At 64.6% G+C, this 17,349-nt stretch overlaps 1 protein-coding gene across 2 annotated transcripts in view; it reads right to left on the bottom strand.

The window, feature by feature from the left end:
* Positions 1-339: 339 nt before the first annotated feature.
* MLLT1 (myeloid/lymphoid or mixed-lineage leukemia (trithorax homolog, Drosophila); translocated to, 1) overlaps positions 340-17,349 on the bottom strand; it is a 49,454-nt gene continuing 32,444 nt past the window's right edge. The window contains exons 5-12 of one of the 2 annotated variants that reach the window (XM_012646302.1): positions 14,291-14,416; positions 9,982-10,533; positions 6,292-6,379; positions 4,321-4,429; positions 2,016-2,115; positions 1,670-1,741; positions 1,337-1,408; positions 340-1,217 (exon numbers count right to left, since the gene is read on the bottom strand). In XM_012646302.1, coding sequence (XP_012501756.1) covers positions 1,089-1,217; positions 1,337-1,408; positions 1,670-1,741; positions 2,016-2,115; positions 4,321-4,429; positions 6,292-6,379; positions 9,982-10,533; positions 14,291-14,416 — 1,248 coding nt within the window. In that variant the 3' untranslated portion in view covers positions 340-1,088. The remainder of the gene's footprint in view (positions 1,218-1,336; positions 1,409-1,669; positions 1,742-2,015; positions 2,116-4,320; positions 4,430-6,291; positions 6,380-9,981; positions 10,534-14,290; positions 14,417-17,349) is intronic. The other variant, XM_012646303.1, reaches the window with a different exon arrangement.

Genomic DNA, 17,349 nt, shown 5'->3' with positions numbered 1-17,349 from the left:
CACGGAGAGAAAGGCAGCCTGGGGGGCCAGTCCAGCCAAGCGACCTGGCCTGCGCGGCCGAGGCCCACGCTCAAGGGGTCAATTCGGAGTCCGATGTGCCTCGGAAAACTCCACAAACTATCCCGTCTTATTTGGCAAAAGCTCATTTTTTTTTTTTTCAAAGTTCGAAGACTTGATCAACAAAAGGGAGGAAGAGGGTCCCATGGGAGGAGGATGAGCTCCGGGGCGTTGACTCCGTCCCTGGAGACTGGTGGTGCTGGGCAGACACCCGGAGCGGAGCGCGCGGCTCCCTGGCGCCCTGAGGACTCGCCGCCCCCATGTAGTGTCACAGGCCCGGGAGCCCCGGCAGGAGGCGGCGTCCTTGGAACAGCAGAGGAGGAGGACTCCGTGCGCCTCGACCACAAGACCCGTGGAGACATCTTAACCTACAAGCCCCACCGTACGCACCCCCCCACGTGCACTGCTGCCCTGACGCGCACACCCGACGCGGCTCTTGCACAGACAGCGCACACACACACATAATGTAAGAGAACTATACAGCACGGAGTCCCAGCGCGGGAGCCGGCGGAGAGGCCTGCGCTCGGTCCACACGGACGACACTCGGACGCACAGGCGGGGCCTTCTGAGGTCCAGGCGGGTGGGGGGCATGTTCTGAACCATTTGGGGAGCCTGGGGACGGCCCCTAGCAGTCGGTCCGGCTGCTCAGAGACGCCCTGGCAGTGAAATCGTGCCACACAGCCCGCTGTGGGGCAAGGGCTGGTCCCGAGGCCGGGCGAGGGGCCCCCAGCCGCGACCGTCTCTTCCCCTTTGGGGAGCAAGGCCCACAGCCGCCCTCGGCAGCAGCCGCTCTCCCAGGGGAGCCCGGGGGGCGGCTCTGCGTGGCTGGGAGCAGCAGTGCCGGCCCAGTCCCGCCTGGCCCGGGAGCTGGGGAGGCGGGTGGGGGGCCGCCGAGGAAAGTGCAGCTGGCTGTGAGGGCCGAGGACAGGGCGGTCGCTAAGGCAGTGCTGCGGGCGCGCCAGTCGGCAGAGAGGGGCCCAGCCGCGGCCTCCCAGGACCCTGGCGGCGGGGGGCCGGCACCCGGCCCAGGGTCATGTGGCCACGGCCTCCAGGTAGCTCTGCAGCTTGCGCACGGTGGTCTCGTCCAGGGAGAAGAGGTCGAAGTCGAAGGTGGTGTTGGTGACGTTGAAGTGGCCGGTCTCCTCGATCAGGTTCACGATCTGCAAAGCGGTGGCAGGGCGGCTTCAGGGACCGGGGCGCCAAGGACAGGTCTGCCCGTGCCCCGCCGGGCCCCCCACCCTCAGGACTCAGCCGCCCGGTGCTCAGGGAGGGTCGGTACCTGCTGCAGCACGTTGCGCTCCCGCAGGGCCATCAGCCTGCGGTGCAGCTCCACCAGCTCGTCTGTGTAGGCCTGTGGGGGGCGGGGAGGGCTCAGTAGGGGCCGGGGAGGAGCTTGTCCCAGCCCCCCCACTCCCAGGCCCTGCACCACCCTGGGCAGAGGTGGCCAGTTCTGCCCCAGGAGGGCTGATGCCACCAGAGTGTATGTCAGCTTGGGGCTGCAGGAGCCTGCCCTGGCAGTGCCAGGAAGAGGAGTGAGGGCCACCCTCGCCCAGGACGGTCTGACTCTAGGGGCTCAGGGTGGTTTGGGGACCCCCACTGGCTGTGCCCCCACCTTGTCATACGCGCCCTTCTTGAGGGTCTTCTCGGGCTTGCTGCAGGACTCGGGGCTCCTCCGGCCTGATGCCTGCAGGGGAACCACAGATGCCCGCTGAGCTCTGGCCCACGCCTGGCCCTGCTGCAGGGACGCTCCCCCAAGCACTCCCAGGACAGTACCAAGGCCCTGTCGAAATCCCGTCCGGGGACACTGCGGCTAGCCCCGCTTAGTCAGGGCCTGCCCATCCTGGGGCCTGGGCGTGAACCAAGCCTCCCTGCGCCCACCACCCTCAGCCTCTGGGATGGGGACAGGGCCGCCTGAGCAGCCCTGATGGTGGGGCACACCCAGGGCCTCCCGGGCTCACCTTGCTGTTGGGTGGGGGTGGCTTCTGGGGGGGTGGGGGCTCACGGCCGGGCAGGCAGGAGTCAGCGCTGTTGTCACTCTCGCTGTCACTGAAGCTCAACCTGAACACCGACACGGTTTGTCAGGTCCCTGCCACCCCACCCAGCCCCCTCCCGTGTGCCAAGATGGGTCCCCCAGACAACCCCTCTCGACTCTGCGCAGCTACTGCTGACGAAAAGGAAAGGAATGGAACACGCCGAGGGGAAAGCAGCCCAGCAGCACCGAGGCTCGCTCTGAGTGGCTCTGGGGCCGCCTCAAGCCCAGCCCAGAGAGACCCAGAACCCGCCAGGCACGAAGCCACTGGCCCCCAGCAAGGCTGGCTGGGTGTGCTCCTCTAACTGCCTGAGGACAACCGCCCTCCCCTTCCGCCCTGCTCTGACCCTGCCGCCAGCCAACCCCGCGCACTCGGGAACGAGGGCCTCCTGGGTTCCATGGTGGGGGTGGGGGTGATGGCGACAAGTCCCGGCTCTCAGCCTCCCACCTCCTGGTGGGCAGCTCCTGCACCCCTGCCTCGATTTCCTCATCTGAGAGAGGCTGCCAGGGGGACTGCATGGGACAAACATCCACGACCACCGAGGGGGAGGCGCTTGGTCACTCCACATCCAGAAACCCCCCGGCCTGAACCCACAAAGCTTTCCTCAGAAGCCGCTTCTCTCGCTGGCCGCCTGGGACCCAGCTCGTCAGGGATGTTCCGGGCTGGATCCAGCGAGAAGCAGCCCTGACATCTGTCACTCCATGACACATGTAAAACACGGTACATCCCAGGCCTCGCTGCTGAACGAAGCGCCAGAATGCACCAGAGGCCACGATGCTCCGGCCTGTTTCTCCCGCGCCTCCCTGAACCTCTCCCGCAAAGAGCGTCGGGAGTGCGGCTGCCTCCCGGACTCGGGGACTCTGGCTGTGGCGGCTGCAGGTCTCGCCCCAGCTGTGGCTCTAGTTGCCCAGGCGACACTCCCTGCCCACTGCTCCCACCCGCCTCTGCCCTGTGTCCCACAGGTGGCACCGGCGGAGACTCAGGGCCTCTCGGGGGCAGAGCAGGGTGAGTGGGGGCTCTGCCGGCACCAGCTCCAATGTCGTGGCCTGTGTAGCCCCTTCCCTGACAACGGCAGCCCCTGCCCTGCCCGGGACCTCGCAGCTGCCCCTGGAGGACGTCAAGAGGCGCTTCCTTGCCTAGGCCCCTATGCCCTGCTGTGAGCCCCTCAAGAATGGGACCGTCGGCCTGTCCCCACTCACGGCTCTCGGTGCAAGCAGAATGTGCACTGAACGTCACCAAAGGAGGCAGGAGCCAACAGCCACCACCCGTCCCAGGGAAGTCCCTGTCCTCCTTGTGTCCAGAGACTAAGACCCCTTTGGGGCCTTGGGCCTGGGCCTTCTGAAGGCCAAGAGCCCCCACGTGTGGGCCGGCGTGGGGAGCGCTGCCCACAGGGAGGCCTGTTCAGGGCATCACAGCTGCGGCTCTCGGGAAGGCGGTTTAACCAGCACGGACAATTGGAAGGCTCCTACGCGCCTTGCTGGGTGCAGGTCGATGACCAACCCCGTCTTGAAGAGGAGCCACGGAGGCCTGGAGGCCTCGGCCTGGCAAGGAGGAGAGCTGCACGCAGACTGGGCCACTGCCCTGGACACCCCCAAACCTCTCCTGAGGCCCATGTGTCTGGGGCCAAGGCTCCCCCACCCCGGTGGGATCACGCCAAGGGGCTGGGGGTATCCAAAGGACGTGCCCCAGCCCACCCTGCACCGTGCAGGGGAAAGAACCGCAGGCAGCAAAAGCTGCTCCCCACACTGGCCGTCTGCAAGCCCCAGGCCAGGGTTCTCGGTGGGTCCTTAGTGCGTGGAACACACATGGGAAACTGGGGGGGTCCCCTGGCCCGAGAGCAGAAGAACCGCTTGCTCCCCGCCCCTGCCCTCCACACAGGGCTGCTTCGGGCTTCTGGCATGGCCTCCTCTCCCAGCCTCCTTCTCCGACAGCGACTGGGCTCCTCTCTCAGAACACCCCACCCTTGCTGCCGGGCAGCCCACCCCTGCTGGCAGCCACCAGTTAGCACACTGCCTGAGGTGCCCTATCGGGTGACCAGGAGAGAACACACGGCTCTGGCCCACCCTGAGGCTGCCTGGGGACCCCCCAATCCTCCCAGGGGACTCTCCAGCCCTGGCCTCGCCCCCAGCCTGCTGATTCCATGACTGGCACCAGGCCCCCCCACCACAGCAGACCCAGAGGGTCACCCTGGGCCCCCGCCCGTGCCTGCTAGCTCCCCGCTGGGCCCAGTCACCTGGAGTCCCTCCCCGGGTTTGTCTTGACGGCAGCCTCCTCGCCTGACGAAGAGTCGTCCTCGTCGGACTCCTCCGACTGCAGGTCCTCCACCATGGAGCGCAGGGGTCCTAGGGCGGGAGGGCAGGGGAGGGGTAGAGAAGGGAAGGCCCGGCTGAGCCTGCGGCCCCTCCCCCGCAGGGCCACACCAAGGTTCCTGACACTGACAACCCCAGTGCACACAGCAGCCGCCTGAGAGGTGGCTCTGCCGGGGCCTGCCCGCCCCCTCCAGGAACTGCCCCGTGCCCACGGCCACCCCTTCCTGAAGCACCCCCTGGCTCCCCTCCCCTCCCTACCTTCCTGGCCCTGCTCGCAGGCCTCAGGTCCCTGTCCTGCAGCAGGGCCGCGGGGCCCCTCCATTGCCACAGCCAGGGGAGACCCTCTCTTCTGCTCCCAGGCGCAGAGATCGCCGGCTCTGCCGAGAGCCCAGGACGAGCCAGCCCTCGCCGGGGAGGGCTCGGGAGCTGGAGCCAGGGGCACAGACGCTTTGCCCGGGGGGCACGGGATCCCCCTGTCCAGCCTGCACCCCGACTTGGGCCAGCCCAACCCCTCGGCAGTACCCTCTGCTGCACCCGGCCCCCCGTCCGCCCCTTTCTCCAGAGGCCCAGGGTTCCAGTCCCCTACAGACGGCATCTTGGTTTATATTCCTGTTACCAAGGCAACAGAGGGACACAAAGCCCTCAATTACCTTGGTCATGTGATCCTGCTCCCGCAGGTTCCCCCCCTTCCCCGCAGATAAGAGCACTTGGAGGGAGTGCGGCTCCAGGGTCCCATCCCCCAGCCCCCTCGCGATTGCTCGGCTGAATTCCAGGCCAGACCCCCCCACGCGCCTATCCCCCGTCCCCCAGGATTGCAGCCGTGTGGGAAGAAGACTCTCAGTCCATCCCACTAGGAGGGAAGCTTGCCGCTGGCCGATGGTGGGTGCTGGGGTCTGGGCCAGGGCCCGTGGGCTCCAGATGGCTCCCCCAGGGCCCTCCCAATTCCAAGCAGGCTGGCACAGCCAACCAGGCCTTACGCCCTCTCCCCAGAAAGCACCCTCCCCAACCCGCCTCCGGCCAGCCTGCAGGGAGAGGGCAGAGATGCAGACAGCTTGCCTCGGCCACAGAACATGCTCTGCCCTAACCACAGCCACCCAGCACCTCAAGGGTCCTGGGGATGGGGTGGGATGGGCAGAAGAGGGGACGCCCCACGGAGCAGGGAGGGGCCGGAGCCCAGGGTCTCTGGCAGTTGGCAAGGTCCCCATCAGAAGGGCACTGGCCCCTCATCAGCACAGGGATGGGCCCAGGGACCAGGGCTCAGCGACCTGGTCCTGTTTTGCTTTTATTTTATTTATTTGTTTATCTTTCCCAGATGGGGTCTCGTTCTGTCACCCAGGCTGGAGTGCAGTGGTGCAATCACAGCTCACTGCAGCCTCCTGGGCTCAGGCGATCCTCCTGTCTCAGCCTCCCGGGTAGCTGGGACTATAGGTGCGCACCACCACACCCAGCTAATTTTTCTATTTTTTTGTACAGATGGGGTCTTGCTATGTTGCCCAGGCTGGTCTCAAACTCCCAGCCCTCGGCCTCCCAAAGTGCTGGGATTACAGGCATGAGCCACTGCGCCAGCCTGTTTTGCTTTTAAATACAGACCCCATCAAGCCATTAAAAATCCTACAGGCGGGGATCTGTGGGGATACAGCAGAGCCCAGCTTGGCCTGCGGCCTGCCCTTCCCACCCTCCAGCAAGTCGTCAATAAGTCTTTCTGGTGGCAGCAGCAGCTTCCAGACTCGGGGTGCGCTGCCGGCCAAAACTTGGTGTGGAGCAGGCCCCGCTGCCAGTCAACCACGTGCAGAGGAGTGGGGAGCCTGCAACTCCCACCGGATCTGCACCCGCCGGCCTCCAGTTGGGCGGGGCTGCTCCCGTGGGTCCCCCTTGCGGCAGCTCTCGTTACACACCTTGACTGTGGTTCTGAGACGGCTCAAAGTCCGAATCTGAGCTGGAGTCTGAGCTGGAGCTGGAGTTGGACGGGCTTGACTGGGCGGACTTCACCCCACGGAGGGGCGGGCGGGGAGGGGAGAAAGGGAAGAGCCATCACCTTACAGCTGAGAAAGGGGCACAGCAAACACCCTGTGGTAGTGCTGACACCCAGCAGGTCTGCCCCAGACACCCCCAGGGTCCTGAAGGCACCCACCTGTGCCGCTGCTGAGAACCTGCAGGGAGCCGGCACCCGGGGCCAGGCGCAGCCTGCGGCCACCACCCCAGCCCCAGGACACCCCCGGACTTCCACGCTGAGGCACTTCTAGGTTTCCAGTAGTGCCAGGCGACAGCTCAGAGTACCTCTGGGCTTTCCCACCTGCGTGGGCACGAGCACAGGGGACTACACAGCTCTCAGGGAGGGAGGCTGGGGCAAGGTCTGAGGTCTCAAAGGTGTGTGGGTCCTGCTCCCACCCAGGAAGGTGTCCCAGAAAGGTTTGGAACGGGAGAACTGGGTGCGAAAGCCTCTCTTCCAGACCCAGATGCCGTCCTGGGGCTCAGGGATGACCGATGGCTCCATCTCCCTGCCCAGGTGCCGCAACCACCCTCGACTGCCCAAGGCGCTGACAAGCGCGTGCACACTCGTGTGACAGATGCCGTGGACCAGCCTGGCCTGTCCTTCCTCCTCCTGCAGCCGTCCATCTGGGCTCAGCCACCAGGGGGCAGTAAAGGCAAAAACAATCGTGACAAGGACACAAGGGGGCAACATGCGCGGGTGAGGGAGATAGAGCAGGTGCGCACGCATGCATGCGTGCGTGTTTGTACTTGGGGAGCCTGGGGCTGCGTCTCCCAGGTGGACAGGAATCGGTCACTGAGTGCTGAGGCTGGGCCAGAATGGGGCTGCCCCACAGGAGTGTGCGCCAGGGGACACAGCAGGCCCAGGGGCTGGACGGGCTCTGGAGGGCAGAAGGGTCCGCAGCTCAGAGAGCTGCCCTTGCTCAGGGCCTCCCAGGCCCCACAAAGGCTGTCTCAGACCCAGCAGGCCTGTCCGTGGGATGGGGGATGTGCAGCCCCCTCACCTCGGGGAACCCATCTGGGGGAACTCAGTGGCTTCAGCACCCTTGTCAGGAGGGAGGGAGGGGCCGGAGGAGGGAGCCGGCGGGCCTGCTGGGGCCTGGCAGGTGCCACCTGAGGGAAGACCCTGGCAAAGGAGCCCCTCCCCAGGCAGCCCCCACCCTGCAGGCGCAGACTCAGAGGGCTCAGCAGGTGCCTGGCGCGTGAGAGGGGTCTTCTCGAGGGTTTACCGCACTTGACCCCACCCACACCAGCCCCTTCCAACAACCCCCCACTGGCAAATGGTGTTCCCTGGGGAACCCTCCCTGGGAAATCCCATGCAGGGTTCCCAGCCCCAGAAGGGGCACCACACAGACCTGACCCCCCGAACACATGCCGAGACAGCCAGGCGCCCCCCCCACCCCACGCGCGCAGAGCTGAGTGCTTGTCCTGGGAGAGGGGCAGAATAAGGTAAGAGGTGATGGCCTCAGCGGCCCTGTCCTTACCCACCCCAGCCTCACCACCTGGCCTCTCTACTTGGGCCAGCGTGCTCCCATGTTAAGCCTCAGTTTCCCCATCTATAAAGGAACTGCCAGCTGCCTGCACAGTCCTCCCTCCGCCCTCTGGAAACTTGGGGCGGGGACTCCCCTGTGGGGAGGTGGGCTGGGGGAGGGTCCTAGGCCCCCCACTCCGTGCACACTCTCACTCCCACCACCCAGGGTCAGCAGGACAGGGGCGGGGAGGGCCCCAGACGAGCTTCTCAGCCGCCTGTGCCTTTTCCTTCCATGTGAACCCAAGGGGGCAGGGAGCAGAAGAATCCAGAAACGGTCTCAGTCAAGGGCCTGGAGGCAGCGTGGTCAGAAGAGCTGCCAGAGCACATGCGGGTGCTCGGCCACCCAGAGCACCCAGGGCCCGCGGCTGGCCCATGCGCGCACAGTACTGACTGGCTCAGGAAGCCCAAGGGCCAAGGAGACCCCAAAGCCGCAGCTGGAGGAAGTGGGGGGCTGGGCCGGGCACAGCAGGGCGGGGAGGAGGTGACTCTGACTGTGTGTGGCGGCCACAGCTCCCCAGCAGCGCAGCCTTGCGCCTCCCTTGCGCCTCCCCTCCAGGGAGGGGTTGACCCAGCCAGCCTCCGGGGCCCCCTGGGCTAGGAAATGTCAGGGACCTCTCGGAAGTCCCTCAGCGGGTGGGATGGGCCTCTTCAGCCAAGAGGAAACCCCCACGCGCCCCCCAGCACCTCCAGTCCCGAGCACAGATGCCACACATCCAGCCCCCACCCGGAGTGGCAGCCCCGAGGTGGTGGAAAGTTCCCCAAGAACATCCCAGGTGTCCCATGACAGAGCAGCAACACTGCTGGGGCCAGTCTGCAGGGCAGGGCCTGTGGTGCCCCAGAGACGCCATGCCTGGTCATAGGACAGGATGTCCTCTAGCACCTGCCCAGAGCTGTGGCTGCTGCACACACGGAGGACAGAGCAGACTCAGGCACCAACAAGGCACCCACAGACCCTCCTGCAGCTGGGAGGGGCGTGAGGCCCGGGATTTCTGGGCGGCAGCACCAGGCCTCAGGGTCATGGGCACGTGACACTGTGTCTTCAGGCAACCCCGGTATAAGAAGCACTGGGCACTCAGCCTCACCAGCCCCGTGGACGTCGGTGAGCCAGTCACCCCCCAGCCAGCACCGTCACCTCCAACAAGGTGCCCACGAATCAGTGCTGACGACATAAACCACCACTGGCTTCGTCTCTGGGAACCACTTTCAAAGTCCCAGCAGAGCCCCAAACAGCAGCCCTGGAAGCAAAGCGTCCCCCCTCGAGGGCAAGTAAGGATGTGGAAGCCACAGAAGGCCATCGGGGGTGGGACTGGCAGTAAAGGCGAGGGGCTCGATCCCTCATTCGTTCATGCATGCGCTGAGCACCAGACGCCAGACATAGCGCTGGAAGACACTGCCGCTATCTGAGGCCCACACGAAGGCTGGCTCCAAGGCCGACTCTGGCCACTGGCTCTTGTGGCTCAAGTCACCTCTGGACAGGCTGCCCTCTGAGAGGGGTCCTGGCCCCATGCTTAGAAAACCAGTGGGGCCGACCAAGAACGTCACCCCAGGCCTCAGCTGTGTGTGGCACCCACGAGTGGGAGGGAAGGGCTGACGCTGCCTGACCCCACCAGCCACCTGGGCAGGAGCTGAGCACAGCTCAGGGGCCATCAGGAAACCTCCAGACAGGGAGGGCAGGATGAGCTGCTGACGCCCAGTCAGCAGGGGGAGGGACTCGCGCCAGGCTGACCCTGCCGTGGCTGGGCAAGGCAGAACTGTGAGACACGCTCACCCCACGGCAGCCACTGAGCCCCTGCCCACGCGGAGGCTGCACGAGGAGGCAGCGCCGACCCTGCGCACCCGAAGGCGGTGCTTCACAGGGCTGTCAGCAGAGCTCTCCCAGGGCAGGCGCCACCACCCTGGCGGAGGGGAAACTGAGGCACAACAAGGCGCAGGGGCTCACCCAGAGCTACGGAGAGCAAGTGGGCGCATTGCCTGGTGAGGACTTGAGCCCTGGGCTCCAGAACCCCTCCTGCCACACTGCCCGCCAGCCAGCAGCCCCTTCCCTGGCCCCCCCACCCGCTCTCACCTCTGACTTGAAGGAGGCCTCGTCCTCCGAGTTGGACTCCTCCACCTCCAGGGCCTTCCTGGCCTCCCTGGGCTCGCTCTCGGCCTTCCCCTTCTCCCCCCGGGCACTGCTCTTGTCCTTGGTCGGCTTCTTATCTGAGAAGGACGAGGAGGTGCGGGGCGAGGTGCCCGGGGCACTCCGGGACCCCTTGGAGCTGCTCTTCTTCTGCTTCTTGGCGCTGGGCTTTGGAGAGTCCGCAGCAGCCGGCCGCTTGCTGGAAGCCTTGGGTGGGGGCGGGGCTGGCGGCCCCCCCTTGGGGGACAGGCTCTCCAGCTTGGTCTCCTTCAGGGCCATCTTGGGCTCCTTGAAGGCAGCCTTGGGCGGTGGTGCCTTCTCCTCTTTGGGCAGCCGGCCCTCGCCCAGCTTCCGCGCGGCGTCCTTGGAGCCCTTGGCCTGCTCACGCTCCAGCTCCTTGGAGGAGCTCTTGCTCTCCGAGTCCTTGCGGGGCCGCTCGCGGTGCTCCTTGGTCACCTTGTGTGGCTTGGAGGCCTTGCTGCTCTCTTTGTTGGCGTCCTGTAAGGCCAAGGGTGGGGGGCAAGGGGAGAGACACGGTCACACGGCATCTCGGGGCCACTCTGTGCCGCCACCCCCGACCCCTACAAAGTATAATCCACCTGGTTCAGCCTCAGCTAGAGAAACTCTTCCATAAAGCGAAAAAGTAAGGCAGCAGGTGAGAGTTTTAAATGGAGCTGTCCCTTTAAACTACTAAGAAGTGTCAGCAGGTCCCAGGCGACTGCAGGCTAAGAGTCCCCTCTGAATTGAACTGACATTCCCTGAGGGATTCAAGAAGAGCACACGTGAGTCAGACAGAGCACGGCAGCCACATCACCCCGCTCCCGCCAATGCTTGCAGCTGCCCACCGGGCAGGGGGACCCTGGCGGCAGGCCCCGCCCCTCGTCGCACCCTCCTCTGGCCCCAGCACACACGCTAGCTGCCCCTGCTCCGTCACTCCGGCCTGGCCCTTCTCCCCGCGTTTCCACACCCCAGCTCTGCAGTCAGCTCCGCTGTCAGCATTTATTGAGTGCCTACTGGGTTCCCAGGCACTGCACAGAAACAACTCCTAGACTCGTCGGAATCAAAACTGCCTGGCTAACCTTCCTAAAGCAGGAAGGACACACCTGGTCTCCGTCTCAGGAGGGTTTAGAGTGCAGCCTGGACTCTAGGGCTTCCCACTGGGGACAGAAGTGGTGCAAAGACAGACAGCAGCTGGAACACAGGCCCAGGGAGTGACATCGTGGGACCCTAGGCAGGCATCTCCTCCGAACGAGGGCAGGAGCACCTACCTCCCCAGCGATGGTGCAGGCCTGGCTGTGAGTGCTCAACGGAAGGGGCTGCAGCCAGTACTGGCGACCGACGGTGGCACAGCCCACACGCCAGCCTGAGCTTTGCTATTCGTACGTGTCCATCTTGTCCTCCCTCCATACCACATCAGCGCTCCCTGCAGCGGGGGCCACGTCTTCCCTACAGACACCCTGCGTCACCACACACATCCAGGGGTGTGGAACAGCGGCCGGCCAGGTGCACAGCGGGCCCCAGAGGCTCTCTGGGTAAATGCTCGCCTGGCCTCCCCGGCAGGGAAACCAGCGGTAGCCAGACCTCAAGGGCGGCCCACATGGCCCTGGGCTGGGGCTCCCAGGAACCAGCGAGAGCACCAGGGAAGGCAGAGGCGGCCACACTTCATCAGCTCAGCCCCAGACATGCGTGAGGGGCAGGCTGGCCAGGGGGCCTCTGCTACCTGCTCCCAAAGCCACCTGAGTGTCCAGGGACAGACTACTCCCAGCGAAGAACCACAGGGGCAGATGGAGCAGCTGCCGCACGTCTGGTCGACTCGGTTTGTGTCTTCTTGTTGCAAATCCACAAAACACAACCGCGTTAAAGGCTCAGGGACAGTCCCAGTGGCCGTGGGGCCTCTGCCACCCCCTTGCCCTGGCCTGGCCTGGCTCTTACGCCCTGGGCAGTGAGCAGGGCTGCTCACACCACAAGCCTCCGCAGCCAGCCTGGTCCCAGCAGCACTCTCAACGGGTGTCCCCCTTGGGGCTGGCATGTGGAATGTGGCTCCACTCCCCAGCAGGCTGCTCCCCGGGGGGGGGGGGCATGAAGCAGGGGGTGCCATGTGCCATCCTGTCCCCTTCTCGCAATGGATACGTGCCTGTCTAGGTCGAAAGAGCCCGGCTGATGTCACAGCCACCAGGGGCGGAATGAGAGCAAATGCACAGGGCATGCCTTCGGCCTCTGACGCAGTCCCCACCATGGGCTCCTGGCCCTAGGGTCAGCCAAGCCACCACTGCCACCAGGGCCTGACTTCCCAGGGGCACGCATAGGCCCCCAAGGCCACGGGCTCATGGGAATTATGTGCTGAATTTTGAGTACAATGTGGACGCTCCTAGGGGTAAGGATCCATCAAAGTTATGTTCTTATTAAAGTTGTCCGTGACCCCCAAGTGGTTAAGAACCGAGATTTAGAGAAAGAGCAACCAGGACAAGCACCTGACATCAAACAGGGTGACGCAGGCACCACAGCAGCCGCACGCGTGCAGGTCTGGGCGTGCTGTGGGTGGGGAACCAACGGGAGCAACTGTCCTCACAGCATGAGCCTAGGCAAGGAGGTCAGACGGTCACACCATGCCACCCTGGGTAGGGGCTGTGAGGTGGGGACAAATGCCAGGGACCAAGTCACCTACCAGTACAGCAGCCAGACTGACCAGCAGTCCCCCGGCCCGAGGGATTCCGGCAAGCAAAGGCCCCGAAAGGCCCACCCCGTCCCCTCCCTCCCGGCCTCAGTGAGCCGGGCTGAGGCCTCTCTGCGACTGTCCAGGCAAAAGGCCAGCGCCCAAAGGAAGGTCTCAGCTGGGGAAGAGGTGGCTCGCGGGCTCACACAGCAAGGGTGACGGCTCCGACGCCACGACTGTGATAACAAGGCCGAGGGGCTTTCTTAGACAGAAGCCGCTCGGCAGGACCTCGTGCTGCCTGAGAAACCTACACAGATGCCTCCTAAGTGTCCGTGCCAGGTGGCTGGAGAAGGCTCCCAAATGTAGAGAGGGCAGAGCCAGCGACTCTGCCCACAGCCTCCTGAGCCTGGCAGACACACAGCCCTGGCTCAGGGCTCCCGGGGGTCTCAGAGACACTCCTAGAGACGCCATGAGCAGCCCTGGCTGATGAAGCTCTGCAGGCTACAGGGAGGACATCTCTCCACAGCGTTTCTTTCGAATGGTGACTTTCGAATGACCAGGACAGAAGAAATAGCAATGCTTTCTCTTCCTGTTTTGCATGGACTTCCAAAGAACCGTGTGTGGCTGAGAAGGAAGCAGCCGAGACCCCTAGCAAGAACTTTCCTTTCATTTCACCTCCGTGAGGCGCAGGGAAAACTGGCCTGGGGAGACCCCAGGGCCATGTCCCCTACCCAAGACTCTGATGGATCTGAGGATTTCCGAGACCTGCTGGTCTTGTGGAAAGGGCCAAAAGCCCCTGCCTGGGCCCACGCAGGAGGCGGTAAGACAGCCGAGAGCCCTGCCTGTCCGGCCCGGGGCGTCCCAGGCCTGCAACACCCCCAGCCCTAAGCAAGTGAAGCAAGAAGAACACAGAGAAGTGGAGAGACGCGTGGGGTCGGGGACGTGACGCCCAGGAGCTGCCCGAGGGCCCCACAGGGATGGCGGCGCTAAGTGGGCAGCTGCAGAGGAATGGAAGGTGCGCTCTCGCGTTTATAGGGACAAGGTGATACCATCCGAGGGGCTTTCTAGCTCGTCCTTGGAGCAGCCACTCTGGGACGGTTCAGAGAGAGAGAGAGGCCTCAGGAAGGCTGAGTGCCAGCTGCCCGACTGGGTCGAGATGAGACGATAAATTGCTTCTTCCTCCTCAGAATCCTGCTGGCTGGCCCCCACACACCTCCGCCCTGCCCCCAGGAAAGCCCGGCACGGCCGAGAGCAGGGGCAGCCCAGTGGCGCGTGGGAAAGCCGCGAAGGCGGCAGCCGCGGCTGAGGATGGAAGACGCGCTCTTGGGGCTTCGGGCCCAGCAGTCCTGAGGCCCAGCCCGAGCTCAAGGGGAGGGGAGGGGACAGGGCAGGGTCTCTGGCCTCAAGACGGACAGGGCAAAGAGCCTGCGATCACCTGGCTTATTCCTGAAATCGTGAGGAAGTGGCAGTGAGCAGCAAGGGAGAGCACAGAGAGCTCGAAGAGGAAGACACCAAGGGAGCGAGTGCAGGTGCGGAAGGCCCAGCTCGGCGTGGGGAGGGCGCCCGGAGCCCCCACGCGACTGGGCCTTCCACCTCACTAACCTTGGAGCCGTGGGACGGTTTGGTCTTCTTGGGGTCAGAGAAGGCAGAGAGTGGAATTGTGGGTAACATGGGGTAGTCGGGGCTGGGCCTGGACACCGTGTCTGCTCCTTCGGGCATTACCATCACCTAGTGACAGAGAAGAGATAGGCGTTATCGACGGGCAGGGGCCACCCGGACAGGAGGAAGGAGGCCACGTGGGCCGAGGCAGGGGCTTCCCTCTTGGGGCGAGGGGAGAAGGGAGCGCCTGAGCTCCGCTTCCCGGAAGAATTGCAGGTGCTTCCCCTGTGGGGGCTGCATGCTGAGCACTCGGGCTAAGCGGGCTCAGTGGCGGAGAGCAAAGAGAAGCCCAGGGTCCCAGGATGGCTGGGCTGCACGGCCCCCAGGGCGCAGCGGACCAGAGGGCCGGTCGAGAAGACTGGCGGAGTGCGCCAAGAAGCATGAGGAGGCAGCTGCGGCCAAAGTCCGATCTACGTGTGGAGGCTCAGAGAGACCACAGGCACGGTCTGGAAGGGCCAGAAGCCAGCGGGCACCCGAGGCAGGCAGCTATGGGGCAGAGAGCAATCTCCAAAGGGTCTGCACGGTTGCAACTTTGGCGGGTCCCACATGCCCGGCGGGACGAGCCCTCCAGCTCTTGCAGGTGACTGAAGCTGACCCAGAGCGCAAGTGGCGAGACCACGGCAGGAGGCGGCCTCCACGGGGTAGGGAGCTGCAGTTTTCTGCAGAAGCGGCGGTGCACAAGCAAAGTGGCCAGCCTGGAGGGGGAGGCGCTCGGTCCGGCCATGTCAGAAGGCCACAGTCCCTCCAGGAGGTGCTCCCAGGAAACACCTGCCCGGGTCCAACGAGGCTCTTGGGACACCGGCTGCAGGGAGAGGAAGCCCGGGGCAAGGTCGCGAAATCCCAACACTGCAGATTAACGTGACCACTGGGGCCAATCACGCAGACAATCCTTCCATGTGGCCTCCGGATGGGACAAAAGCAGAAAACGCACTTAACAAAAAGTACTGAATTCAGCCAAAGCAGCGCCACGAATACCCGCGAGCACCTATGATTCCTCGGAAACCAATCCCTTCCTATGAGGATGCTGACGTAACACAGTCACAGGGACACAAATGCCCCCAGGCTATCAAGTCCAGGCCACTCTTCAGATCCTGTCTGACCACAACACCACGGAGCGCAGGACCTGCAGCACATCTGCCCCCAGCTGTGCCTGGACAGTACCAGTTCCCTGAACACACGGCACCGCAGAGCCTCCGTGCTCTGGGGAGAGCCGGGGCCCAGCAGCTGGCGGGCTGCTCTCCAGGAGGCGCGGGCGCGCCCTCGAGTTAACCCACCCTCAGGCGCTTGTGATCAACGTCCGAGACTGACACCGACATCAGGATAACGCCCGGCCTCGCTCCTCTGCAACAGATCCCCTCAGCAAAAAGAACAGGTACAGTGAACCAACGATCCGCTCCTACCTGCGACAGGGTGCTGCTGCGTGGACCCATCTCCCCGGATGGAAACACAGACCCTGGACCGACAGGGCAGGGACAAGAGATAGTCCTGAGGGGCAGGGCTGGAACAGCAGGAAGTCCCACCCTGGTCACTCTGGAGGGAGCGTCTGGAGCTGTGAGTGAGGAATTTCAACAGCTGCGAGTGACTCCATGGCAAGGGGCATGAGGAAGGCACCTCCCCCAGCTCTGCCAGCACCGACAGCCTTGCGGGCAGGGGCTGCGGCCACTCACTGCCGGACAGACACTCTGGGCTTCAGGACGGCGAACACAGAAGCACGGTCACCTGGTCCTGGGAAGCACTTCACAGGAGCCACCATCCCACGGAGGCCTCAGGCTGCTCCCGAGGCTGGAGAACGCCTTGACCATCAGCCCTGGGCAGCCCTCTGTGGGTGAACGGTGCCCGGGGCAGAGACCACCCACAGTGCCTGCACACCTCGCTCTGCCAGCCAGGGCCAAGGCCGCTCCCTCCCTCCCAGCTCTGCACAGGCTGAGCCAGACCTTCCTCCCAGCCTCCTCCTCCTCCTCCTCCTCCTCCTCCTCCTCACCCCTCGGTGGCTGCTTCGCCCTCAGAGCCTTCCTCTCCTGTGAGCAAGGGAACCGCCGCCCACGGGCGCGAAGACCTGGCTGCAGCCCAAGTGGCCCAGGAGCTGCTTCCCAAAGAAATGCAACTACGGAGGCTTCAGGAGGCCCAGAGACACTTGGGCGAACGAGGTGGGAAGTCCAGGGCGCAAGAAGCAGGCGGAGAGGCAGAGGCGGGAGGGCGCTGGACCTGCGCTGTCCACGCAGACCCGCCCGGCACCTCCCTCACCTGCCGATTAGGATCACGAGGCATCTTTATTAGGAACACGGCAGGACGTGCTCAAACCTCCCACCACGGACACACTATTCCCTTCACTGAAAAAGGGCAAAGTTCATCGCAGACCCATCCGTACTCAGCGGGGAGCAAAGGGCTGCCCCGAGACACCCACTGCAGCCCCCTCCCTCGGGACGTGGGCCTGTCCCCGCCACACACACATCACACACCACACATGAACACCACACACACCACCCGTGGCATGCCACACACCACGCATAAACATGCCACGCACAACACATATCACACGTGACATGTAACACGTGACACATGACACACACCCCTCAGGCAACACACACGATACATGTGGCACATGCCACACACTTCACACAACCCACATGTCACACAGCACATACACACGACACAGGTGACACATGCCACACACACATAACACACACACCTCTCCCACATACCCCATACGCATGCACACAACCCGGCCCACTCCATCAGAGACACAGGCTGACATCCAGGCAAACGCTCTGTGACCCTGGGTCACTGAAGGTGGCTGTGCCGTGACCAGGCCTGCACATGCCTCCACACGACGTCCCCCTGCAGCCAGGCATCCCGTCCTCCACAAGCCACCTGGCGCCCGCACCGCGCCCAGCCTGCTGGGCCCAGCGGCTCCTCTCAGGCCGCCACGCAGGAATCCCACCACACGACTCACTGGAGAGCCCCAGTGCTCAGCTGACGCTGCCGTCTGGCCTCCCGGGACA

The sequence above is a fragment of the Propithecus coquereli genome, unplaced genomic scaffold (assembly GCF_000956105.1).
Source record: "Propithecus coquereli isolate 6110/MARCELLA unplaced genomic scaffold, Pcoq_1.0 Scaffold241, whole genome shotgun sequence".
NCBI lineage: Eukaryota > Metazoa > Chordata > Mammalia > Primates > Indriidae > Propithecus > Propithecus coquereli.
Note: the sequence above shows the minus strand (reverse complement) of the source record. Positions and strands in the feature narration are given on the sequence as shown.